The 24,412-nt window shown below is 53.8% G+C and overlaps 1 protein-coding gene across 1 annotated transcript; it reads left to right on the top strand.

Moving 5' to 3' along the window:
* Positions 1 to 245: 245 nt before the first annotated feature.
* Positions 246 to 23,085, top strand: RAB8A (RAB8A, member RAS oncogene family). The gene is made up of 8 exons (XM_003915096.5): positions 246 to 818; positions 7,017 to 7,077; positions 10,640 to 10,700; positions 14,655 to 14,732; positions 16,566 to 16,655; positions 17,164 to 17,229; positions 18,722 to 18,772; positions 21,665 to 23,085. Exons 1-8 carry the CDS (start codon positions 695 to 697, stop codon positions 21,755 to 21,757), a joined length of 624 nt encoding a protein of 207 aa, XP_003915145.1. The 5' UTR covers positions 246 to 694; the 3' UTR covers positions 21,758 to 23,085.
* Positions 23,086 to 24,412: the final 1,327 nt, after the last annotated feature.

Raw genomic sequence — 24,412 nt, 5'->3', positions numbered from 1 at the left:
CCAAAGTTCTGGGATTTCAGCCACCGCGCCTGGCCCGGGTCACTTTTCGAGAATACAGTGTCTCCTCTCTCCTTCCTCCGTCGGCCCCCGCTGCCCCGACTCGGAGGCCGCAGACCAGGTTGAGAGCCCCACCACGGTTTCCCGCGCTCGCCTCGCGGCCTATTGCGCCTGCGCGAGTTGTGACGGCGAGACCCAGAGATATCCGCCCCAAGTACAGGATTGCGCCCTCTGCCGTCTCCTAACGGAACTCCGGGCGCGCGTGCGCACGCACCCCAAGCCCCGCCCCCCAGGCTGCCGCCGCGCGAGCCGTTGGCGACGCTCCCTGTCTTCCCTCTCCTATAGTGGGGCGGGGCCGGGCCGCCCGAGTAGGGGTTGGAAGGCGGGGGCCACATAATGCCACGCCCCCGCCTCGTCCCCATTTGAAGCCCCACGACTCTTCACTGCTGGTCAATCAGAGCCCGTCCTCTCCCTAGTGCCGGCCAATGGGAGGTGCGCTCGGGCTGCTTCCGGCTCCGCGCTCCATTCGCCTCCTCCCCAGGTCTCCCCGCGACTGGCGGGACGCAGGGGCGGGCGTCGGCCGCGGTGACGCGCAGCGGGCCTGGAGCCAATAAGGGGCGGGCTCGGCGCTGATGGACGGTGCTGGTGGCCAGTGGAGAGGCGCTGGCCGCACTTCCCGTCGGGGAGAGAGTGTAATATGGCGAAGACCTACGATTACCTGTTCAAGCTGCTGCTGATCGGGGACTCGGGGGTGGGGAAGACCTGTGTCCTGTTCCGCTTCTCCGAGGACGCCTTCAACTCCACTTTTATCTCCACCATAGGTAGCGGGACCGGGGAGTGGCTGGGGGCGCCAGAGGCCCGGGCTGGGCGCGCCCCTGAGGGGCTGGGGCTGAGGGATCTACCGGGCTGGACTGGCCGAGGGCGCTGAGAGGGTCGAGGGGGCCTAAGGGGAGAAGAGCAGTCGCCTGTACCGCCGTTCGGGGGTTCCTGGGCCGTGGTGGGGGAGACCAGGTGCCCATTTTGCAGATGGGGAGACTGAGGCTCCGACCCTCAGCCCGCTCGTTAGGGAGTGTTATGTCCTGGGCTGGGGTCTTCGCGCCCGTCCTCTCGATCTGTCCTAGCAGCAGCCCTCAAAGCGGTTCTTTTGAGGCTCCTGCCTTACAGAAGTGGAAACTGAGTCATGGGGAATTGGCCATGGGAAAAAGACGGTGACATCTCACCTTAATGAGCATTTACTATGTGCCAAGTGCTTCCCGTGCATTTTCACACTCTCCAGTTCTCGGTGTTAAGTGCTGTTTTGAGCCCGTCTCACAGATGAGGAATTTGAGGCTCAGGGTGGGCCTGGAACTTGCCCAAGAAGGCCACACAGTCTGCAGGTGGTGAGAATGGGATTTGATGGAGTTTGAACCTGGCTGTGTCTCAACCCAAAACTCGAGGCTTAGCTATCCTAGAGAGATGCCACCTCACACTCCCAGCTGATGACAAGCTCAGCTAATGCACCTTGGAGCCGGAACTGTAACCCACACCATTCCTGCTCTTTTCTCTGGGGCATTCAGAAGTTGAACCCCTCTCCCTGACCATTCTTCCCCTCATAAGTGTATTTTCCTCTAGAAGGAATGATAAGAGGAGTCAGGACCTTTTCCCTGCCCATATTTCATCCTGCTCCAGGATGACAGTAATGGCAAGTGACAGCACTGCCTGCCCTGGAACCTGTCATCTGCAAGAAGATGCAAGATAAAAGCCTCAGCGAGCAACTAAATCAGCCACTGCCACAGACAGCCTTGACTTCCCTATCAAAGGGCCCAAGACTCCGGTTGTCACTTTAGAACAGCTTTTCCCGTAGGGCCAGCCCACATTGTGGTTGAACAGAATTGGCTTGGTGCATCTCAGTTGTGCCGTCTGCAGAAGTGGAGCTGACTTCTCTCAGTGCCACAAAAGCAGTCCTGGCCCACAATGAAAAGGTTAGACCGGGGAGTAACACCAGTCTGAGTGGCCTGGGAGCTCTGTAGCCCTGCTAGGGATGGGGAAAATGGGGGAACGGTCACTAAGGAGTTTATTCCAAGTCACAAAAACGTAGGGAATGGCCTTTGCTTTACTGTGTCACTTCAACAGAATCAGGTTTTCTCCCTGAACCCCACGATAATGTGCTGATTCCATTCTTGCCCCCCTCCAGGAGCTGTGCTTTATTTTATTTTATTTTATTTTATTTTATTTTATTTTATTTTATTTTTTGAGATGGAGTCTAGCTCTTTTGCCCAGGCTGGAATCCAGTGGTGCTATCTCGGGTCACTGCAACCTCCGCCTCCCGGGTTCAAGCAATTCTCCTGCCTCAGCCTCTCTAGTAGCTGGGACTATAGGCACCCGCCACCACGTCCAGCTAATTTTTGTATTTTTAGTAAATATGAGTTTCACTATGTTGGTCAGGCTGGTCTCAAACTCATGACCTTGTGATCCACCTACCTTGGCCTCCCGAAGTGCTGGGATTACAAGCATAAGCCACTGCACCCAGGATAGCTGTACTTTATAAAACAGTTATATGCCTGATGTAAAGCAGAGAGAATTGACTGGAAATCGTTACGTCTGGTTTCCAATTGCTGTTTGCCCGTGAACATACACTGCCCCTCTCTGAGCCCTGCTGTCTTTAGAGCAGGAGTGACGCTGTCTCCTGGGCTAGTGCCCTGGTGGTTGAGGATTAGAATTAGACAATAAGGGGTTATCACCGTAACCAGAGGCCATCTCGAAGAAGCAAATGAATGAATGGCTCCTGCAGTGACAGCATCCAGCCTCTGAAGACAGATGGTTCTGAATTCTTCCCCCTCCCCAACTCCAAGGCCAAACTTTAGGGTAACTCTTGTGCCCCAACCAATCAAGAAGTGGCGTTAATTCAGCCTGGGCAACATAGCAAAACCCCATCTCTATAAAAAATAAAATAAAATTAGCCGGGCATACTGGCTTACCCGTATAGACCCAGCCACTTGGGAGGCCGAGATGGGAGGATTGATTGAGCCCAGGAGGTCAAGGTGCAGTGAGCTGTGATGGCGCCACTGCACTCCAGCCTGGGCAACAGAGCGAGACCCTATCTTAAAAGAAAGAAAGAAAGAAATTATGTTAACTGTGGGCAGACTGTGGCTTGCCTTCACTCAGATCCCAGTTTCCCGGCCTCAACACCTTCCCCACAAACCCCCCTCTTTTTTTTTTGAGATGGAGTCTCGCTCTGTCACCCAGTCTGGAGTGCAGTGGCATGATCTCGGCTCACTACAACCTCCGCCTCCCAGGTTCCAGCAATTCTCCTGTTTCAGCCTCCTGAGTAGCTGGGATTACAAGTGCCCACCACCATGCCCAGCTAATTTTTGTTGTTTTTTTTTTTTTTTTTTTTTTTGGTAGAGACAGGGTTTCACCACGTTGGCCAGGCTGGTCTCAAACTCCTGACCTCATGATCCGCCCACCTTGGCCTCCCAAAGTGCTGGCATTACAAGCATGAGCCACTGCGCCCAGCCCAGACCCCCCTCTTTAGAGTTACTTTGAGCTTTAAAGAGGCTGTCTTCCATTTGCAGATGAGGATGTGACTTGGTGAAAGTTACCTAGCAAGGTGAAGGTGGCACCTGACCCCAAGATCCCTCCCTCCCACCCCTTCATTCCCCTCCTTCCATTTGTAGCCTTCTGTCTTCTAGGAATTTCTAATTCACCATGACCTTGAAGTTCAGGCCTCACAATTCTTAGGCCTCATAAAGTTTACACTTCGTAATTAAATTTGGCATGTTAATAAAACCCAGAGGAGTGTAGGGCGGAGTGCTGCTGTGGAACTTGGCCAGCCTAGCAGTGCTCCTTGATTTTGTGTGTCCCTGTACACGCGTGACAGGAAGTGGGGAATGTTTTAGGAAGCCTAGGCACACTGGGCTGTCTAGTCCTGAAGCAGAATCACCTTGATGCTTAAAGGTGATTCCATAAATTAGCCAGACGTGGTGGCGCTTGCCTGTATTCCCAGGTACTCGGGAGACTGAGGCAGGAGAATCGCTTGAATCCAGGAGGCAGAGGTTGCAGTGAGCCAAGATCGTGCCACTGCTCTCCAGCCTGGGCAACAGAGCAAAACTCTGTCTCCAAAAAAAAAAAAAAAAAAAAGGTGATTCTATATTGGCTGAGGGCACCTCTGGGTTTTTCTTTATAGATGAAGATTGAGTGGCTGTTCATTTTCTGCCACTCAATCCTTAACATTTTGCCAAAAGTTCCATTTCATCAAAGCCTATTCTCAGAAGTCCCATCGATTATTTCTGGTGTGAACTTGGCCCTGTAGTTCCCTGGAATGGGTTCTCACCAGACTGGCTCGGCGCCACTGCCTCCTCAGGAGTCCATTCATTGCTCCAGTGAGAGGGTTGGCATTTGAGAAAGTGCTTTGTGAACCACTCAACACCACGTAGACCCTGTTGCGCTTTAATTTTTTGATCCAGCCATATTTTGCCAGTGCCTTCTGTGGACCAGGCAGCCGCTTTGGCACGAGGGCTGCAGAGAGGACACAAGTGAGTCAAGGTGCCTGCAGGACTGGGGTACCAGCTTCTAGCAAATGCATATTCAGCCTCTGTGTGTTCAGTCACTGGAGGTAATAGCAGCGGATGAGACTTGTCAGGTACCTGCCCCCAGGGAGCTTACGTTTGAGAGGGCGAAATTCCAGTGCTGAAGCTGACTGGACAGAATTAGCATTCCCACCCTGGGTTCAGAGAGGCCCAGCCAGGCCTGGGCCTCGAGTCTTCTCCGGCAGGGATTTGACCAAACCCCTGGTGGCAAAGGCTGGGTCTGGCTGTTTCTCTCATCCACATGGGCCAGTATGATCTGCAAGCATTATGCCCAGGTCCATGCAGCAGATACATAAATGTATGTTAACAAATAGGTAAAGGGAGAACGGATGAGGATGGTCAGGAAGGCTCCCCTGAGGAGGGAACTTGAATGGGAACCTGAACGAAGGGATAGCCAGGTAGCTACAGAAGGAAAGAACTTTCCAGGGCAGGAAAGAGCAAACATCAAAGCCCCCAGACAGGAGCGTGCTTGGAATGTTGAGGGAAATCGCTGTGTGGATGGTGTGGCCGGAGCGAGCAGGTCATGAGCCAGAGTGCTGAGAGGTGACCAGATTAGGCAGGACCTCGACACACACGGGTACCTGTTTCCACTTTATTCAAGGGAAGTGGGGCAGGGAAACCACTGAAAGATGCCTTAAAAAAAAAAACAAAAAAAACCAAAAAAAACCCCGCTTTATGAGGTAGAATTCGCATACTAACATACAGTTCACCCATTTGCAGTGTACAATTCAGTGGCTTTGGGTCCATTCACAGAGTTCCACAACCATCACCACAGGCAATTTGGGAACATTTTTATTACGCCAAAAAGACGCCAACCCAAGGCCAGACACGCACGGTGTCACAGTGGCTCACACCTGTAATCCCAGTATTTTGGGAGGCCAAGGTGGGCAGATCACGAGGTCAAGAGATCGAGAACAGCCTGGCCAACATGGTGAAACCCTGTCTCTACTAAAAATAGAAAAATTAGCTGGGCATGGTGGCTCATGCCTGTAGTCCCAGCTACTTGGGAGGCTGAGGCAGGAGAATCACTTGAACCCGGGAGACAGAGGTTGCAGTGAGCCAAGATCGCATCACTGCATGTCAGCCTGGTGACAGAGAAACTCCGTTTCAAAAATAAAAAATAAAAAATAAAGACACCAACCCTTCCAATTTCCCCATGCTCCCCCCAGCCCCAGACAACTGCTAATCAGCTTTCTGTTCCTATGGATGAGCCTGTTCTGGACATGTCTGTTAATGGAATCTCATACTAAGTGACCTTTAGTGTCTGGCTTCTCTCAGCATCCTATCTTCAAGGCTCATCCACATTGTGTAGCATCGAGAGTACTCCGTTCCTTTTTATGACTGAGTCGTATTCCGTTGTATGGTTGGACCACATTTTGTTCATCCATTCATCTGTTGGTGGACACACTAGAAAATTTGGAGCAGAGGGTCGGGTGCGGTGGCTGATGCCTGTAATCCCAGCACTTTGGGAGGCCGAGGCAGGCGAATCATTTGAGGTCAGGAGTTTGAGACCAGCCTGGCCAACACGGTGAAACCCCATCTCTACTAAAAATTCAAAAATTGGCCGGGCGTTGTGGTGGGCACCTATAGTCCCAGCTACTCGGGAGGCTGAGGCAGGAGAATCACTTGAACCCGGGAGACGGAGGCTGCAGTGAGCCAAGATCGTGCCACTGCACTCCGGCCTGGATGACAGAGCGAGACTCCGTCTCAAAAAAAAGAAGAAAGAAAGAAAGAAAGAAAGTTTGGAGCAGAGGTTAGCTGTGTAACGTGGTTAGGGTTGTATTTTTGAAGGCTAGGGAGGGGACTGAGGGGGAACAGTGGGAGCCTGGGGAACATCAAGGTGGCTGCAAGGTCACCATGGTGAAAGGGGATGAAAGCAGGAGGTGAGAGACAAGGAGGATGGGGTCAGGAAGGCTTGTTAGGAGGTGATCTTCAAGGAGGCCTTAAAGGAGGGGAATTTTGCCCAGGTGACAGGCGGGTGGGACACAGACCACCTGCAGAAAAGGAACAGCGTGTACAAAAGCTGGGGGCAAGAGAGAAACTGACCATGTGCATGGACGCATCGTGGGACCCAAGGCCCTGTGTGCTTGGGGGTCAGCTGCAGGGTGGTGGGGAGCAAGGGACTCAGGCCTGCAGAGGGCTCTGCTGAGACCCACTCTGTACAACTGCCTGGGGCAGGGAGGCGGGTTCAGCTGGCAGCAAGGGACAAGAGCAAGGCTTTGCCACCCGTACCCCCTGGGTTTGCTCTGCACTGCTCCCATCGGCCCTTGGAGAGGGGAAGTATCTCCAAGTGTTTCCAAATCTGGATATTCCGACATCCTGCATGCCCAGTGCCAGGCAGCGTCTCCATAAGCCACGACAACTGTCACGTGCACAGGTTGGTGGCGCCCAGCTCAGACACAGCTTGGGAAATGGGCTGACAGTGATGCGCCTTTTTTCCTTTTCTTTCAGGAATTGACTTTAAAATTAGGACCATAGAGCTCGATGGCAAGAGAATTAAACTGCAGATATGGTAAGAGTCATTGTTCTCTGTCATTCTCTCCACCTGGCAATGGCTTCAAGCCAGAAGCCCTTGGCGTTCTCCCTCTGCCCTCCCTGTGACCTTGGCCTCTGTCTCTTGGTGCCCAGTCCTGGCACATGGGGCTTTCTCCAGAAGCTCCTGGAGTTTTATACTCAGCCCAGAGAGCTGTGCTCTGCTGGCTGCGGGGCGCCAGGGCCTGTAGCATCATAGGCACAGAGCTGCCCAGCCCCGGCTAGCTCAGTGTTCTGCCGTGGGCACCATCTGGGTCTGGGCTTCAGAGTGGGCTGCTTCTGTTGAACAGGGAGAGAGCCCTCTCGGTGCCAGGTGCTGGTGACGCCTGCAGGGACTGCGAGATGCCCCAGCTGACAGTTTCCTTTTCAGCCTCCTAACCCACTCAGAAGCATAAAGGTCCAACTTCACTTCCTCTTTTCTCTCCTGCGGCAGGCCTGGCCTCCCTTCCTAGCATACAGACCGAAACCCCGAACCGAAATTAAGCCAAGTCCGGGCCCCCTGGTGAGACCTGTTTCCATTCCTGAGAACTAAGGGTGACTTCCCGTGCACATACAATTAGAGAAGTGGGGAGACTCCAAGTCGCCCTTGCTGGCCTGACTAGTCTGCTGAGACTGAGTTCAGGTGGCGGGTATGGTGGGGTCCTGCCCTGCACACATGCCACTTGCATAGAGTCACTGGCCCTGAGCAAAACAAAGAGAAGTCACATCTAAGAGCATAGTGCAATTTCCCTGTCACCCAAACCAGGCAAGTGCCTTTGAGTGGGAGCAGTGTGCCAGGAGACGGGCTGTGAAGCCGTCCTCCCTCAAGTCTCAAAGTGTGACCCGTCACCCCCACTTGCCAGTTTCAGGGAGCCCCACGGGTACCCTTGGCTCCAGGTGCTATTCATCTCTTTTTTTTTTTTTTTGAGATGGAATTTCGCTCTTGTCACCCAGGCTGGAGTACAGTGGTGTGATCTTGTCTCACTGCAACCTCCGCCTCCCAGGTTCAAGCGATTCTCCTGCCTCAGCCTCTCTAGTAGCTAGGATTACAGGCATGCGCCACCACGCCTGACTAATTTTGTATTTTTAGTAGAGATGGGGTTTCTCCATGTTGGTCAGGCTGGTCTCAAACTCCCAACCTCAGGTGATCCACCTGCCTCGTACTCTGAAAGTGCTGGGATTACAGGCGTGAGCCACCACGCCCAGCCCTACTGTTCACCTCTTAATCTGACTTCGGCAGTCTGGTGTAGGTTTAACGCACAGTCCATCCTACAGACTTTGGTAATAAGTTAAGCTCTGGCTGCCTTGTAAGTTCCAAGCCTTGGAAGTTTCTCCACTTCTGGCACATTGGTGCCACGTCACCCTTTGTTCCCAAGTCCAAAGTGACGCTGCACTGGCAGGCAGAAGTTTCACTTTCCTCCTGCCTTCCTGCTTCTGCTCTTAGCAATCGTGGTGAGGTTAGTGACTCAAAACTCTTCTAAGGACTGTGGTTAAGAAAAAAATGACTGGTTTTTTTTTTTTTTTGAGATGGAGTTTTGCTCTTGTTGCCCAGGCTGGAGTGCAGTGGCACAATTTCAGTTCACTGCAACCTCTGCCTCCCGGGTTCAAGCAATTCTTCTGCCTCAGCCTCCCAAGTAGCTGGGATTACAGGCGCCCGCCACCACACCTGGCTAATTTTGTATTTTTAGTAGAGACGGGGTTTCGCCATGTTGGCCAGGTTGACTTCGAACCCTTGACCTCAGGTGATCCACCCACCTCAGCCTCCAAAAGTGCTGGGATTACAGGCGTGAGCCACCACACCCGGCAAAAATGACTGTTCTTAACTACTCATTTCTTCTGTGGCTGGTGTCAGAAAGTCAGCTTAGCTCCAAGCAAGGTGTTTCTGCACAATCTAGACATACAGAGCCCTCTGGATCCCTGCAGGGCTGTGGGAGGAACCCTGGGCTTGGAGACAAAAGACCTGAGTCTTGCCCTGGCTCTGCTGCCAATCAGTTAGGTCACCTTTAATTTTTTTTTTTTTTTTTTTTTTTGAGACAAAGTCTCACTCTGTCACCCAGGCTGGAGTGCAGTGGCATGATCTCAGCTCACTGCAACCTCTACTTGCTTGGTTCAAGCAATTCTTGTGCCTCAGCCTCCCGAGTAGCTGGGATTACAGGCACCTGTCACCATGCCCGGCTAATTTTTGTATTTTTAGTAAGACAGGGTTTCACCGTGTTGGTCAGACAGGGTTTCACTGTGTTGGTCAGACTGATCTCAAACTCCTGACCTCAGGTGATCCGCTGGCCTCAGCCTCCCAAAGTGCGGAGATTATAGGAATGAGCCATCATGCCTGGCTTTTTTTTTTTTTCTTTCTCAGTGATGCAGAGTAAGACAGTCTTATTCTGTCATGAGTAAGGCCATGCCTGGCTTTTTTTTTTTTTCTTTCTTTCTTTCTGCAGTGGTGCAGAGTAAGACAGTCTTACTCTGTCACCTATGCTGGAGTGCAGTGGCACAATCTCAGGTCACTGCAACCTCCGCCTCCCAGGTTCAAGCGATTCTTGTGTCTCGGCCTCCTAAGTAGCTGGGACTACAGATCTGCGCCATCATGCCCGCCTAATTTTTGTATTTTTAGTAGAGATGAGGTTTGACTGTGTTGATCAGGCTGGTCTCGAACTCCTGGCCTGAAATGATCCACCCGCCTCGGCCACTTAAAGTGCTGGGATTACAGGTGTAAGTCACTGCACCAGGCCAGTTAGGTTACCATTTTTTTTTGAGACGGAGTCTTGCTCTGTCACCCGGGCTGGAGTGCAGTGGTGCAATCTCAGCTAACTGCAGCCTCCGCCTCCCGGGTTCCAGCGGTTCTCCTGCCTCAGCCTCCCAGGTAGCTGGGATTACAGGCATGTGTCACCACACCTGGCTAATTTTTGTATTTTTAGTAAGGACAGGGTTTCACCATGTTGGCCAGGCTAGTCTTGAACTCCTGACCTCAGGTGGTCCACCCGCCTTGGCTTCCCAAAGTGCTCAGATTACAGATGCGAGCCACTGCGCCCAGCCAGTTAGGTTACCTTTGAACCAAACACTAAGTACCCTTCAAGCCAGGAGCTGGACTGGGCATGGGTGCGTCTTACCCAGGCATCACCTCCTGGGCAGTAGGCCCTGTGTTCCTTGTCATGCAGATGAGGAGGGACTTTCCCCACCATTCAAACCAAGATGGCAGGCCTGAAAGCTTTTCCGGAGTCCCAGCCACCCCCAACAGCAAGAGCTATGTTCCTGAGCCACATGACTGGCTCTTCTGTGAACCAGAAACTCCAGGGAGAATTCCCTAGAAGCAAAGGTGCAGAAGAGAAGATGCATGGGTCAAGGATCCCATTATGGCTGCCACATCAAATGACCTTAACCCCTCCAGGCCACAGTGTCATTCCCTGTAATAATAGGGAGATTAGAAGGTGTTGCCTCAGCAGAAGAAGGTGTCACAGCGGATGACCCGTGAGAAAGCCAGGCATCCCAGGGAGATGCTCCTTGTCTCCTACTGGGGACAGTTATTTTCCTTTAATGTTGCTCATATCCCTTCTCTTCATGTTTAGGGACACGGCTGGTCAGGAACGGTTTCGGACGATCACAACGGCCTACTACAGGGGCGCAATGGTAGGGATTTTTTGTTTGTTTGTGTAAGTCAACATGGGAGCGTCACTGTGCATTGGTTACCGAAGCCTCGATGTTTCTGTGGAGCCTGTGCCCCAACTCCTCAGGGCTCCTTGGTCCCAAGTTAGTCTCAGGAAGAGGCTTGTGCCCCAGCCCACCCCCATGTACATACCTCGCCTTCTGGCTGCAGAGACAATGCAGGGTTTAAATAAAGTGGAAACATAATTCTATGGGAATGAAGGAAGACACAGGAAGCCGGTTCTTCCAGGTGAGCTCAGTGCGGTCGGAGCCGGCATGCCCCAACGTTTAGGAGCGGTCACATGACTCCTATCTGTCTCTATGGAATTTGCTACCAAAAGCTTGAAGATATTCCAGGAACTGACCTGCCCTGGGTTGTCAGCTGTTATATCTGTCACCCAGGCCTGAGGCGGGATGACATGACGGGAAGACTCACTCATCATCCCTCAAAACATTTCTCAAGCACTTTCTCTGGGCCAGGCCTTAACTAGATGCAGAAGGTGGCCAGGGATGGGAGGAGGTCCTGTCTCGGGGCCCTGCGTGTACACGGCAGGGCATTCAGGGGTGGAGGGAGCAGGAGGTGGAGCCCCTGGACCTAGCCTAAGACCCTGGCTTGCCCACTGAGCTCCATCTCCTGACTTGGAAAATGGAACAGAGCATAGCACTGTGTCCCAGGCTGTGCTGAGGATAAATGGCCGTCTCTCCCCATTCCCAGGTCCCTCTGCTCCCTACTCTTTCCTTGGCACACCCCATCATTTAATTGCTCAGGCAACTGCCTGTTTCCTCGATGAGGGCAGCACCACATCACGGTCCCTGCCATCTGCCTGGCCTGGGGGAACCTGCTCAGTAAAGACTTGTGGAGGGTGGAGATGAATGGAGGCATTATGTATTTAGAGCATCCCACGCGGCATCTGAAACCTCGTGGAAACCCACTCGTGTGGGTTGCAGCCTTAGTGTGCCTCAGTAAAATTAATGTATTTCTTCCCACCCCCCCCACCTCACAGTGCTCTGGTGGAGGGTGGGCAAGGGCCTGAGGGCACTGGGGTCTTGGGGAGCTTCAGCCTCTGGAGAAAGCTGTGTGACCTGGGGCCTGTCCCGATCTTCTCTGAGCCAAAATAGCCACCTTCCACCCTGCCCTGATGACCAAGCCCTCCCCTTCACCAGACAGTGGGTCCAGGTCTTAGCTCAGATTGTGTCATTGCATTTTGGCTGTGAACCCCTTTTCGCAGGCACCATTGTCATCCCTGTTTTATAACAAAGAACCTGAGGTTTGGCCCGGTGGCCTTCCCTGCTAAAGTTCACTCAGCAGGTAAATGGCTAGGCTGGGCTGGGCTGTTTGTCTCCAGCACCCACGTCCTTAACCAGCACCAAGATAACTGTGGCTTTCCATCCTCCTAGACCCAGGCTAACCTGAACAGATGCCACCACTGGCTGCATGTGGCTATTTGAATTTACCCAATTAACATTGAAAATCCAGCCAGGCACGGTGGCTGATGCCTGTAATCCCAGCACTTTGGGAGGCCGAGGCAGGTAGATCTCTTGAGGTCAGGAGTTGGAGACCAGCCTGGCCACATGATGTAATTCCATCTCTACTAAAAATACAAAAATTAGCCGGGTATGGTGGCAGGTGCCTGTAATCCCCGCTACTCAGGAGGGTGAGACAGGAGAATCTCTTAAACCCAGGAACCGGAGGTTGCGATGAGCTGAGGTTGCACCACTGCACTCCGGTCTGGGCAACAGAGCAAGAATCCGTCACTTAATTACTTAATTAATTAATTAATTTAAAAAGAAAACATTGAAAATCCAGCTCCTCGGGTCAAAGCAGCTATGTTTCTTGTGCCCTAGTGCCTTGTGTAGCCAATAGCAGTCATATGGGACAGCGCCACCATTGCCACTGTGTCCTCATCTCTGTCAGCATGCTCCTAGACCCTGGGGCCTCAAAATCCCAAGTTTGGGAAGCATTGGATGCCTAGAGACCCATTGTGAGGTTTGCCCAGACGGGGGCCTGGAACATAGTCACTTGGAGCCCTGAGGGCTGTTTCCAGGAAAACCTGGAATAGGGTGGCTGGCTCAGTGTTTTCCAGGTGCTTCTGCTTGATTCTAAGAGAGAGCTCTACCCACTGCCCCACTAATGTCCAGGTTCTCTCCCCTCAGCTCCCTGAAATAGGTACAAATCCAGGAATTTGAGTCTTGGGCACATGTCACAACTTAGTGGTGAAGGCAGGAATCCTGGGCCTTCAGAGGGTCTGGTCCCTGGATGAAAGGCCCCATGCCCCTGGTCCCTGACCATGTCACAGTCACAGGGTGTGCCCACCGTGGCTGGGACATGGCAGACGTCATGGGCCACTGCAGCCTTGAGTTTCTTTGCCATGGTTGCGGCTGACTGTGAGGCCATTATTCATGTCCCCGAATTCCCAGAGGGATTCGGGGTTGCAGTGACTTTCCTGCCCCATCTGTGTGGTTTTGTCCCACACTCTCGCACCCACACCTGTCTCACCATTACCACATGGCCTGTGTCCTTATTCTGCAAACTTGGATGGCCTCAGACAACTTGGCCAGCAGCAGAAGTCATCAGTGCCCTCGGAGGTGCCACAGATGCAGAGCTGGGCCTGGGGAGCAGGTACGAGGAGGAAGGAAGAAAGCCAGGCCTGGACGTGAGCAGGCCACATGCCTTGGAGCCCAGGATGCCCGGCAACCAAGGGGAACTTGTGATGGCACTGCAGGCTGGCCCACTGTGGGCACTTCACAAGGACATCGAGAACCACACACAGACCGTCAGAGGGTGGCTCCTGCATGTGGGTTCTGGGGCTGAAAAAGGCCCAGGGACGTTGCTGAGAGGATAGGTGTCATCAGTGCTTTTGGAGTTAGGCCCCCCAGGCTTGAATCTTTTTTTTTTTTTTTTTTTTTTTTTTTTTGAGACGGAGTCTCGCTCTGTCGCCCAGGCTGGAGTGCAGTGGCCGGATCTCAGCTCACTGCAAGCTCCGCCTCCCGGGTTCACGCCATTCTCCTGCCTCAGCCTCCCGAGTAGCTGGGACTACAGGCGCCCGCCGCCTCGCCCGGCTAGTTTTTTGTATTTTTTAGTAGAGACGGGGTTTCACCGTGTTAGCCAGGATGGTCTCGATCTCCTGACCTCGTGATCCGCCCGTCTCGGCCTCCCAAAGTGCTGGGATTACAGGCTTGAGCCACCGCGCCCGGCCAGCCAGGCTTGAATCTTAAAGGTCACTTATCTGTGCCTCAGTTTCCCCTTGCATTGCATGGGCATGTTTGCCCTTGTCCACAGCAGTGGTGAGGCTGTGGACCCAGGCTGAGGCGGGGCTGCCCCGAAGCTCTTTCAGGACCCAGGGGCTGTCTCCCAGTTGCTCACATCTAGGTTAGGGAACTGGAAGGGCCTCGGCGCTCCCAGCTCCATCTTCACACAGCTGGTTCCCTCTGTGGTGGGGTCACTGGAAGTTGCGTGGATGTCGGGTCAGGACTCCCTGGGCTCAGTTGTGCCTGAGAGGTGGCTCAGGCAGAGCGTGGGGCAAGCAAGGGGTGAAGAGGAGGCCGATTGCAGGGGAGGGTCAGTGTGAGGGGAGCACTGCTGGCAGCGGGCCTGTGGAGCAGCTCTCAGCATCAGGCTCCACCGCCCCGTGGGCCATGAGGGGAGCCAGCCGGGCTTGTCAGCGAGGGCGTGGCAGCGGCTGGCCTGTGAGGCAGAAGGGTCACTTCAGTGGCCCAGGGGGCAGGACAAGACTGGTGCCAGAACCCAGCAGAAGGGCCACAGGGATAGAGAGGAGGGGGCTGGCTTCCAGGGCTCCACAGTGGTGGGGAGGGTGGCAGCTAATGGGCCTGGCTGTGTAGTGGGTGCTGGGCTCCCCACCACTGTTCTCTGGTGCCGCCGCGGCCTCCCTTCCAGAGCCTGCAGCCCATCAGGCACCTGTGTCTCCTCTCCCCGCTCAGGGCATCATGCTGGTGTACGACATCACCAACGAGAAGTCCTTCGACAACATCCGGAACTGGATTCGCAACATTGAGGAGGTGAGGCCCGCCAGCACCTCCCACTGTCCCTGCTTCAGTCCTTGTCCCAGAGCCCTCTGGTTTACCCATGAGAAGGCCAAGGTGCAGAGACACAGACAGGCCACTTGCCAACAGCCTCCTAGTCAGGGACACGGTGGGAGCAGGGACTGAGATGCAGGCAGCCGACCCCAGGGACCACACACTGGCCTGGCCCCATCCCAGAGCCCCTTGGATCCCACCCCTCCAGCTGGGCTGTTGGATCTGGCCAGTGTCATGGTCATAAGAGAAAGGATATCCAAGCTTGTGGTCACCATGAGTGTTGGGTGCTTTCTAGAGAAGGAAGGGTCTAGCACAGGTGTGACCCTTGTAGTTGGAGGGTGTGGTGAGCAGGCGTCAGTTGTACTTTGAGCTATATCGGAGCAGGGTGTGACCTGGTGCAAACGACCTGTGTTCAGACTTTGAACCATAGAGGGGTGAGAAGGAGGCCAACCCCTCCTCCCCTCCCAAAGCCAGCATCTTCATCTTCCTGCTCCCCAAAGAGCTGACCTCACCCCCAAAGCCTTCCCGGCTGCCGGCACCTGCAGCTTTTGATAACTAACCAGGTGGGGCTTCAGGTCTGAGGCACAGCCAGAGAACTTTTCCCATCTATAAAGCCACAGCAAAAGGGCGTATCACTGTCCACCCAGGACTCATGGACCTCCCAGGCCAGGCCGAGAGGCCACCCCATCATTTATGAGTCATTGCATTGGGCTCACCTCCCCAGTGAGCCTGAGAGGGCTGCGCCCCAGCTGGGGAAGCTGTCTTCATCTGTGGAGAGGGGAGCCTGGTCTTTGTGAAAGGTCTCTGTTTCTTGCCAGCGGGCAGGAGCCACCTTCTGGTTCATGGGAAGTAAGGCAGGGAGTGGCGCAGTACGTTCCAGAGACCAAGTCTGAGCTGGTGGAGGAAGACAGCAGCTTCCAGTGTCCTTGTCCTCCAGGAAGTGTGGTCCGCTCCATGGGGACCCAGGGCGGCTTGACGAAGGAGCCACCTTTGCGTATGAGGGCAGAGTTAGGGCAACACCACACAATGTGGTGAAGTGCCTGCGGCCACCTCAGGCACGGCCTGTTTCTGGAGCCCAAAAAGAGAGAGTTGAAATGTCAGGGCCAGGCGTGGTGGCTCACGCCTGTAATGCCAGCACTTTGGGAGGCCAAGGTGGGCGGATCACCTGAGGTCAGAAGTTCGAGACCAGCCTGGCTAACATGGTAAAACTCTGTCTCTACTAAAAATAGAAAAAATTAGCCTGGAATGGTGGCAGATGCCTGTAAGCTCAGCTATTCGGGAGGTTAAGGATCACTTGAACCTGGAGGCGGAGGTTGCAGTGAGCCAAGATCATGCCACTATACTCCAGCCTGGGAGACAGAACAAGACTCCATCTCAAAACAACAACAAAAAAATGTCAGAGCAGAAGGTCCCAGGACGACAGCTGGGGCCTCTTGCAGAGGAGCTGGGGAGGGAGGGAGGAAAGCAAAGGTCGGGGGTAAATATCTCAGCCTCACTCACCTCCCATAGGCTAGACCCGCCCAGCAGCCCGGGTGCGGGGGCCTGATTGATATAGCCATAGAAGCTGCCAGAAAGCATTTGAGAAAATGTGTATTTGCTCAGAGTAGCAGCTAGAACTCTGGCCCCGGCCCTGGCATTGACTGTGACATGGGGCCAGCTGCTCGGCCTCTCTGAGCTTCAGCTTGTCCCTTACGCCAGGCTGTACCTAGCAGTCCTGACCCCACTGCTCTGATTTCTGGGGACAGGCTGTGTGTTGGCAAAGGCACCTAGCCTGTGTCATCCAGTCTGATCCCCCATCTGCCCCCTCCCTCTCAGCACGCCTCTGCAGACGTCGAAAAGATGATACTCGGAAACAAGTGTGATGTGAATGACAAGAGACAAGTTTCCAAGGAACGGGGAGAAAAGGTGGGCATGGTGGCACAAGGGGCAGAGGGCCTCGGGGTCTTGGGGTTCTTGTGCAGAGGCCTTCCCTGGTGCCTTCCCCTGTCCCTCTCTGCCCCAGGGGCTTGGGATAAGTTGGTCACCCCAGTGGGGCACGTGCCGTGGGATGGCAGAAGCACACACCCAGCCGGGGCTTCTTGGGTGCGCTCTGCGGGCAGCTCATCAAAACCTACCATGGTCCCACTCCAGGCTTTTAAGACCACAGGAGTGGGGAATGGAGCCATGGTTTGATCCCAGCAGGCCCCCCGCCCCCCTCCCGTCTCAGCTGCCATCCCCAGCACTCCATGCCCTGCGCGGCACTGTGGAGGGGCATTCACAATGGGCTCCCCACTATAGAATCAAGTCACTGCCACAGCCCCAGTCCCGTTGCTGCTCCCTCTTGGCGCCAGCCCCGCCTTCAGCCCCTGTTTTGGGCAAGCTCAGATGCGCCCGGCAGCTGGTGAGCTCACGCGTGTGCCTCCCTCTCTCACAGCTGGCCCTCGACTATGGAATCAAGTTCATGGAGACCAGCGCGAAGGCCAACATCAACGTGGAAAATGTGAGTCCTGGGCCCTGCTGGGAGACATGGGGCCTGCAGGATCGGCTCCTTCAAGCTGAAGGGGGAGCTGGCGTCCTCCGAGGTGGTCCTGCCAGAGGGACCAGCCTCGGGCTCAGGGCTGCCAGTCAGTCCTCTGAGGGACATTTCCTGGGCAATGCCATGTGCCAGGCACAGGCAGCCCATGGGAATGTGGTGCTATCAGCACGGGCAGGCCCCACACAGGGCACCTAGGATGCATCTCACGGGCTTCTGGGCAGCCCTGGAGAACAGGCACGATTTTACAGGTGAGGATGCTGAGGCTCAGAGAGACCCAGCCCTGTGTTTACACTCTCAGCTACACCACTTATTGTGGAGAGGTCCTGGTCAAAAGCCCAGACGCAGCAGGGAGCCCTGATGGGACCCGGGCCCATGCCGCCCTCCCCTCTCCACGGGGTGACCCCAGCCCTGCAGCTGACCCTGTGATGTTTCCCCATCCTAGTCATGTTTCCAAAGCAGATCTTCCATGTCACTCCTGACCTAAAGTCTCTGTGCTGACGTGAAGACAAAAGCTAGACTCCTCGCCTGGCACAGAAGGCCCTCCCTCGCCGGCTACAGCTGGTGTTTGCCACCCAGGACTCAGGCCTTGCCCACCCCCTCCTCCCTCCCAGGCTACCTGGGCTGCTCCCTTCTCCAATACTTCACTGCGTTCCCCTCCTGTGTGCCCCGTTTTCTGCCTGCCAGGTTCCCTTTTCTAGTCAGGGCCCAGCCCAGGGGGCCCCTCCCCAAGAACACCTTCAGCCTCCCCTGGGCCTTCCTCTGCACCCCAAGCCGCTCTCCTCTCCAGAACCTCCCACGTCATGGGGATGTATGTTGGGATTAGCCTCCCGCTGTCTCTGTGTGTCCCCTCCTCAAGACTGTGACAGCAGCTCAAGCCTTGGCTGTGCTGGGAGATTAACCTGCTCCCGCTCCCAGCCCTGCCAGGCAAGGACTCCGAGTGAAGCTTGTTTGGCCACAGAGCTGCTTGCCTTTTTCCCTGACCATTAGAAGGGAGGCCAGAGCTGACAGAACCTAGGAGTCAGAGACGAAGAACTGGGCACTCCTTCTAGATTCTTCTGGATCGATCGGTTAACTGCTGGGTGCCTTTGGACAAGTCACTTGTCCTCTCTGAGCCTCAGTTTCCTCTCTGGCCAACTGAGTGTCGCCCCATCTCATAGGGCTTAGGGGAGGTGGCACATGGGTAAGTCCTGTCAATGCTAAGGTGCTCTGCAGAAGTGAGAGTTGGCATCGGAGAGTTGGCATCAGAGAGTAAGGGTGGTTGGGAGGCAGAAGGAGCCGGGGAAGGACAGGAGCTGGGGCCGGACAGGCCAGCTGAACCCACTGCCAGAGGCGGGCATCAAAGGGCCAAATGGGAGGCCCACGCCTGGGAAGCTGTCCTGCCACATCTGCTGTACACAGGCGGCTAAGGACTCGGGGTCCTGCCATCCCGAGGACTCACAGTGTGCTTATTCCACAGGCATTTTTCACTCTCGCCAGAGACATCAAAGCAAAAATGGACAAAAAATTGGTGAGTGTGTGTCCTTCCCAGATCCCCGAGTAGATCTCTGGGATCCAGCCATTGTCGTTAGCAGCAGTGACATGACGCGCCCTAGATCCTGCTTTTTAGGGCCCAGCCAGACCCCATGGGACATTGCTGGGAAAGGGGGAAGTTTGCAGGTGTGGCTGGGACATCAGCACCAGGCAGTGCCGGCCTGGGGACACTACCCAAGCAGACAAGGCCATGCCCGGTGAGTCCCCAGGCTAGCAGGGGGCACACAGCCCTTTGCATTCCACTTAAGATGAGGGCCAGAAAGACAACACGGTGTGCAAGGACAGAGAGCCACGCCTCGGAGAAAAGCTTCCTAGGTCACTTGGGCAGGGCCAGGGCTAGTGTCTGATAACTAGTGGCTCACCGTCTTCATAAGCATGGCAGATCGAGAACCTGCCTCCGCCCCACCCCAGCCCCAGATGCTACAAGTTGTGACAGCTCTGTGACCTTCATTGTGTCCCAGGGTTCTCTGAGGCCTCCAGGGAAGTCTGCGTGAATCCCTCCCCATCCACCCTCTCATTCGTTTCTTGCTTTTTTATGATTACCATGCTAGTGATTTCCTAGTCCACTGCGCTCAGTATCAATGGCGCTTTCTTGACGGAATCAAATCACTTCCCCGTACTTTGGGGGCATTTAGTGCCTAAACACCGTCGCGACCCTTCTTCCCTCACCCTGATGCCAGCAACTGCCCTTTCCCGGCCATGTTACATTGGTTGTCCAATCGAGGAGCACACAGCACTCTATTTGTGGGTTAAGTCTCGTCACTCAAGAATGCACGTAAAATACAAAATGCCATTCAAGTAGTTTACATCTGATGTAAGCAAATCTGTTTTATAATTCTAAGATGTGGTGAGTTGAACAATGAGGCACGCGATTGATTTAATAGCAGCTCTTTGGCCATTAAATCAAAATGGGAAACAGCTCATGGAAACCAATGCACTGACCAACAACAGTTTGGGATTTTCTTGTAATTTTTTTCTTTAGTATAGCGGTCAAGGTTTGATTCTTTTTTCTTTTAATTTTTTATTAGTTAAAAAAGTGATTTTTTTTTTTTTTTAAGAGTCTCACTCTGCCACCTAGGCTGGAGTGCAATGGCACCATCACAGCTCACCACAGCCTTCAACTCCTGGGCTCAAGAAATCGTCCCACCTCGGTCTCCCAAGTAGCTGGGGCTATAAGCACGTGCCACCATGCCTGGCTAATGTTTTTTCTTTTTGTTTTTTTGAGATAGAGTCTCGCTGTGTTGCCTAGGCTAGAGTGCAATGGTGCAATCCCTGCTCACTGCAACGTCTGCCTCCCAAGTTCAAGCAATTCTTCTGACTCAACCTTCCGAGTACTTGGGATTACAGGCACATGCCACCATGCCCGGCTAATTTTTGTATTTTTAGTAGAGACGAGGCTTCACCATGTTGATCAGGCTGGTCTTGAACTCCTGACCTCAGTGATCTGCCTGCCTCGGCCTCCCAGAGTGTTGGGATTACAGGCATGAGCCACCCCGCCTGGCCATTTTTTTTCTTTTTTAAGAGGCAGGATCTCACTTGTTACCCAGGCTGGTCTCAAACTCCTGGGCTCAAGCAGTTCTTCTGCCTCGGCCTCCCAAAGTGCTGGGAAGGGTATGATGGGGTGGGTGGATAAGTGAGAGACTGATTGGAAGGGGTGGTAGATAGCAGATGGAAAATAGATCTGTTTTTGAAAAACAAATTATCAGTTGTAAGAGAATTGGATAGATGGGTAGATTATGGATGGATGGTTGGTTGAAAGGGGATAAATCAATGGTTGATTTGTTGGAAGGAGATGGTTGGATAGATAGATGATTGGTTTGTTGGTTAGTTGGAAGGGGATGGACGAATGGTTGGTTGGAAGGAGGTGGTTGCTTGGAAGGGGATGGATGGATGGTTGATTGGTTGGAAGGGGTGGTTAGAAGGAGATGGTTAGTTGGAAGAGGGTGGATGGGGGAAGGAGATGGATGGGTGGATGGATGGTTGGAAAGGGATGGATGGATGGTTGGTTGGTTGGTTGGATGAGGTGGTTAGAAGGGGATGGATGTGGTTGGTTGGTTGTGGTTGGTTGGTTGGTTGGTTGGAAGGGGATGGATGGTTGGAAGGAGATGGGTGGTTGGAAAGGGATGGATAAGTGGATGGTTCTTGGAAGGGATGGATGGTTGGTGGATTCGTTTGTTGGTTGGAAGCAGGTGGATAGATGGAAGGGAATGGGTGAGTGGATGGATGGATGGTTGAAAGGGTATAGATGGATGGTTGATTGGTTAGTTGGATGGTTGGAAGGGGACAGCTGGATGGACTGGAAGATGATGGATGGATGGTTTGATGGCTGGTTGGATGGTTGGAATGGGAATGGATGGATGACCTGGCAGATGATGTTTGGATGGTTGGTTGGTTGGATGGTTGGAATGGGAATGGATGGATGACCTGGCAGATGATGGATGGATGGTTGGATGGCTGGTTGGATGGTTGGATGGTTGGAATGGGAACGGATGGATGACCCTGGCAGATGATGCAGATAGATGGTTGGATGGCTGGTTGGATGGTTGGATGGTTGGAATGGGAACAGATGGATGACCTAGCCTTCAGGGATAAATTGGATGGCTGGTTGGATGGATTTGGATATGGTTGGAATAGGAAACGGATGAATGACAGCGATGATGCAGGGATGGTTGGATGGTTGGATGGTTGGAATGGGAACGGATGGATGACCTGGCAGATGATGCAGGGATGGTTGGATGGCTGGTTGGATGGTTGGTTTCGTTGGTTTGGTTGGTTGGTTGGATGGATGGTTGGATGGATGGTTAGATGGATGGATTGTGAGACATAGCGCTGCTCAGTGATAACCTCGGAAAACCTCTTGTGATTTCAGGAAGGCAACAGCCCCCAGGGGAGCAACCAGGGAGTCAAAATCACACCGGACCAGCAGAAGAGGAGCAGCTTTTTCCGATGTGTTCTTCTGTGAGGAACACCGCCTTACTCTGAGCCTCGCTCGGCTCAGCTGACTGTGCCTGTTCTGAGTGAGCCCCTCACTCAGCCAGGGCCCTCCCACCTCCAATGCCCCACCCACGCCGTGGCCACCGGGCCCCGCGGCCAGCAAAATGCAATTGAGAAATTGTTTATTTTAGTAACTGTCTGATCTTTTTCAACTTTGGAGATGGAATAAGTTAAAAATTTGCTATTTTTCCTGTAACGTCTGCTGAATGGGCCCACCCACACATTGTACATCCAGAGAGAGAGAGGGAGTCAAGGTGCGACTGTCGACCGTAGCCAGTGTCAGGCCTCTGGCTCTGGGCCTTTGCTTTGTGGCCTCACTGCAACACAAAGCTCCACCAGGAGGCTCGTTCACATCCCCCACCATGGAAGCGAGGTCTCAGGAGGTCAGCGGTGGTTCCAGGAGCAACAGGTCCCAAACCCTGAGCAAGGCAACCGATCGCCAGGCCCGGGAAGCATCACCCAGGAGATCTGGCGCCCACTTCCACCTCTTCTCTGTTTTGGACAAGTGACAACCCATTTTGCCCCCTCACTCTTCTTTGTTAACTGTTAAACCAAAGGAAAGCACAAATGAAGGAAATCCTGTGTAAAGCGTTGAGAAGGAAAGAAGCCTGGAGCAGCCTCTCCGGTCCACAACCAGGGCTTAGGTCCGCAGGCCCATCTGCGGTCCCCAGCGAGCATCAAAGGGACGCTGTGTGTGCTACAAGTGACCCCAAAAACACAACCACAGCCGTCACATGGTCCTCCTGAAGTCGGGGCACCCTCCTCTCAGCACCAAAATGGCCCCCCACTCCTTTGTGTCCTCCCACTGTCTCCACATTGGACGTTCTTTCTAGCTGAGATTTTTATTTTTGCAGATCTGTAGTGCCATGAAGGGATTCAGTCTTTGACTTCCAGTGGCAGACCTGGGTGATCGGGAACAAGCGTGTCTACCCCCGGCTGGACATGGCCAAGACACGAGGCATTCCACGGCGGCAGGCTGACCGCACAGCAGTCTGGATTGATTTTCAGCCGTCATCATTGGGTTCTGTTTTGACAGCTTTGCTGTCCCGTGGAGACTGCGGCTGGGACCAGGCCAGCCCAGCCAGAGGGGTGTCACCGGGAGCCTTTTCTTTTTTTCTTTCTTTTTTTTTTTCCTCCTTAAGCTGCTGTCGATCCAAACCATTGGCATCATCATTTCTTTTGAATTAAAACCAACATATCAGCAATAGTCTGCTCTCCCCGGGAATCTCTAACATGCTCTGTTTACATCGATAAATGCACTTAAGGAAAACAAACAAAGCTCATCTTAAAGTCCAAGGATTTTTATGTCCACATTTTCCCTGTAGGCCACACGGACATGACCAGGTGCTGGGGGTGGGTCTGGACAAGATGGTAGAGCCCATGGGTTACCCCATCGAGCGGCCACCTCAGAGGAGATGCCACCTGTCATCAAAAGACTAAATTGGGAAAAGAAGCCTCCTGGCTTGGTGCAGTGGCTCACACCTGTCATCCCAGCACTCTGGGAGGCTAAGGCGGGCAGATCACTTGAGCTCAGGAGTTCGAGACCAGCCTGGCCAACATGGTGAAACCCCATCTCTACTAAAAATACAAAATAAAATAAATTAGCCAGGCATGGTGGCACGTATACCTGTGGTCCCAGCTACTCTGGAGGCTGAGGCAGGAGGATCACTTGAGCCAGGAGGTTGAGGCGGCAGTGAGCTGAGATCGCACCACTGCTCTCTAGCCTAAGTTACAGAGTAACAACCTGTCTCAAAAAAAAAAAGAAAAGAAAAGAAACCCAGCCCTTCCCACCTGCAGCCACAGCCCTACCTGCAGCCCTCCTTTGCAGGAAAGTGGAAAGGGGTCTCTCCCTGCTGTTTTACTCCTCTGCTTGACCTGCTCAGCCAACATCAGCCCCACCAGGCCATCGAGACTGTCTTGCCTTGGTCCCCAGTGGTACCCATCTGGCCACGTTGAGTCCTTGCTTCTGCACCCCTCAGCTCCCATGAGCACCCCATCCCCCGCAAGAGCCTGCGTCACCTGGCTTCTGGCACACGGCTCGGCCACTGTGTCCCTCCTGCCTCCCTGGTAGGTCCTTCCAGGGGCCCTCTCCTGGCTGGCTTTCCAGGGTGTTCCTTCCACTCTACCCAGGGTCCTTCCCAAGACCACCCCCAGGTCCAGCCATTCCCTAGGACTTGGCAGAGAGCTGTACTCACAGCCAAGATCACAGCAAAATCAGCAAAGGGAAAAGGCAGGCAGAGTGAAGTCTAGAGGCAACCAGACAAGCTTCCAGAATCCTCTCACAGTGGGGCCACACACCCCATGCTTAACTCCCCCAACGAGTTGTAACAACATGTGTGTAATGTGTCTCTCGTGAAAGCTGGTTGCCAGTTCTGTGCCCATGTGTTTATGAGGCCAGTCACACAGGAACCCTCTACCTGGCACTTACCAGGATTCCAGACTCCTACAAAGAAAGCAGGGGTTTAGCGTAAACCACATCATTTGTACAGAAAGTGTAGGCACCCGTCATGATCCACGCATGTAGGGAAGTTTTATATCTGTAGGGAACTTTACCAGCTACAGGCCCAACCAGCAGGCCTTTCTCAGGGAGCAGCCTCAGATCTGTTCATTCTTTTCTGCACAC

The sequence above is a fragment of the Papio anubis genome, chromosome 20, assembly GCF_008728515.1.
Source record: "Papio anubis isolate 15944 chromosome 20, Panubis1.0, whole genome shotgun sequence".
In the NCBI taxonomy this organism is placed as follows: domain Eukaryota; kingdom Metazoa; phylum Chordata; class Mammalia; order Primates; family Cercopithecidae; genus Papio; species Papio anubis.
The sequence above is the reverse complement of the archived record's forward strand: the minus strand, read 5'-3'. Positions and strand labels throughout refer to the sequence as shown.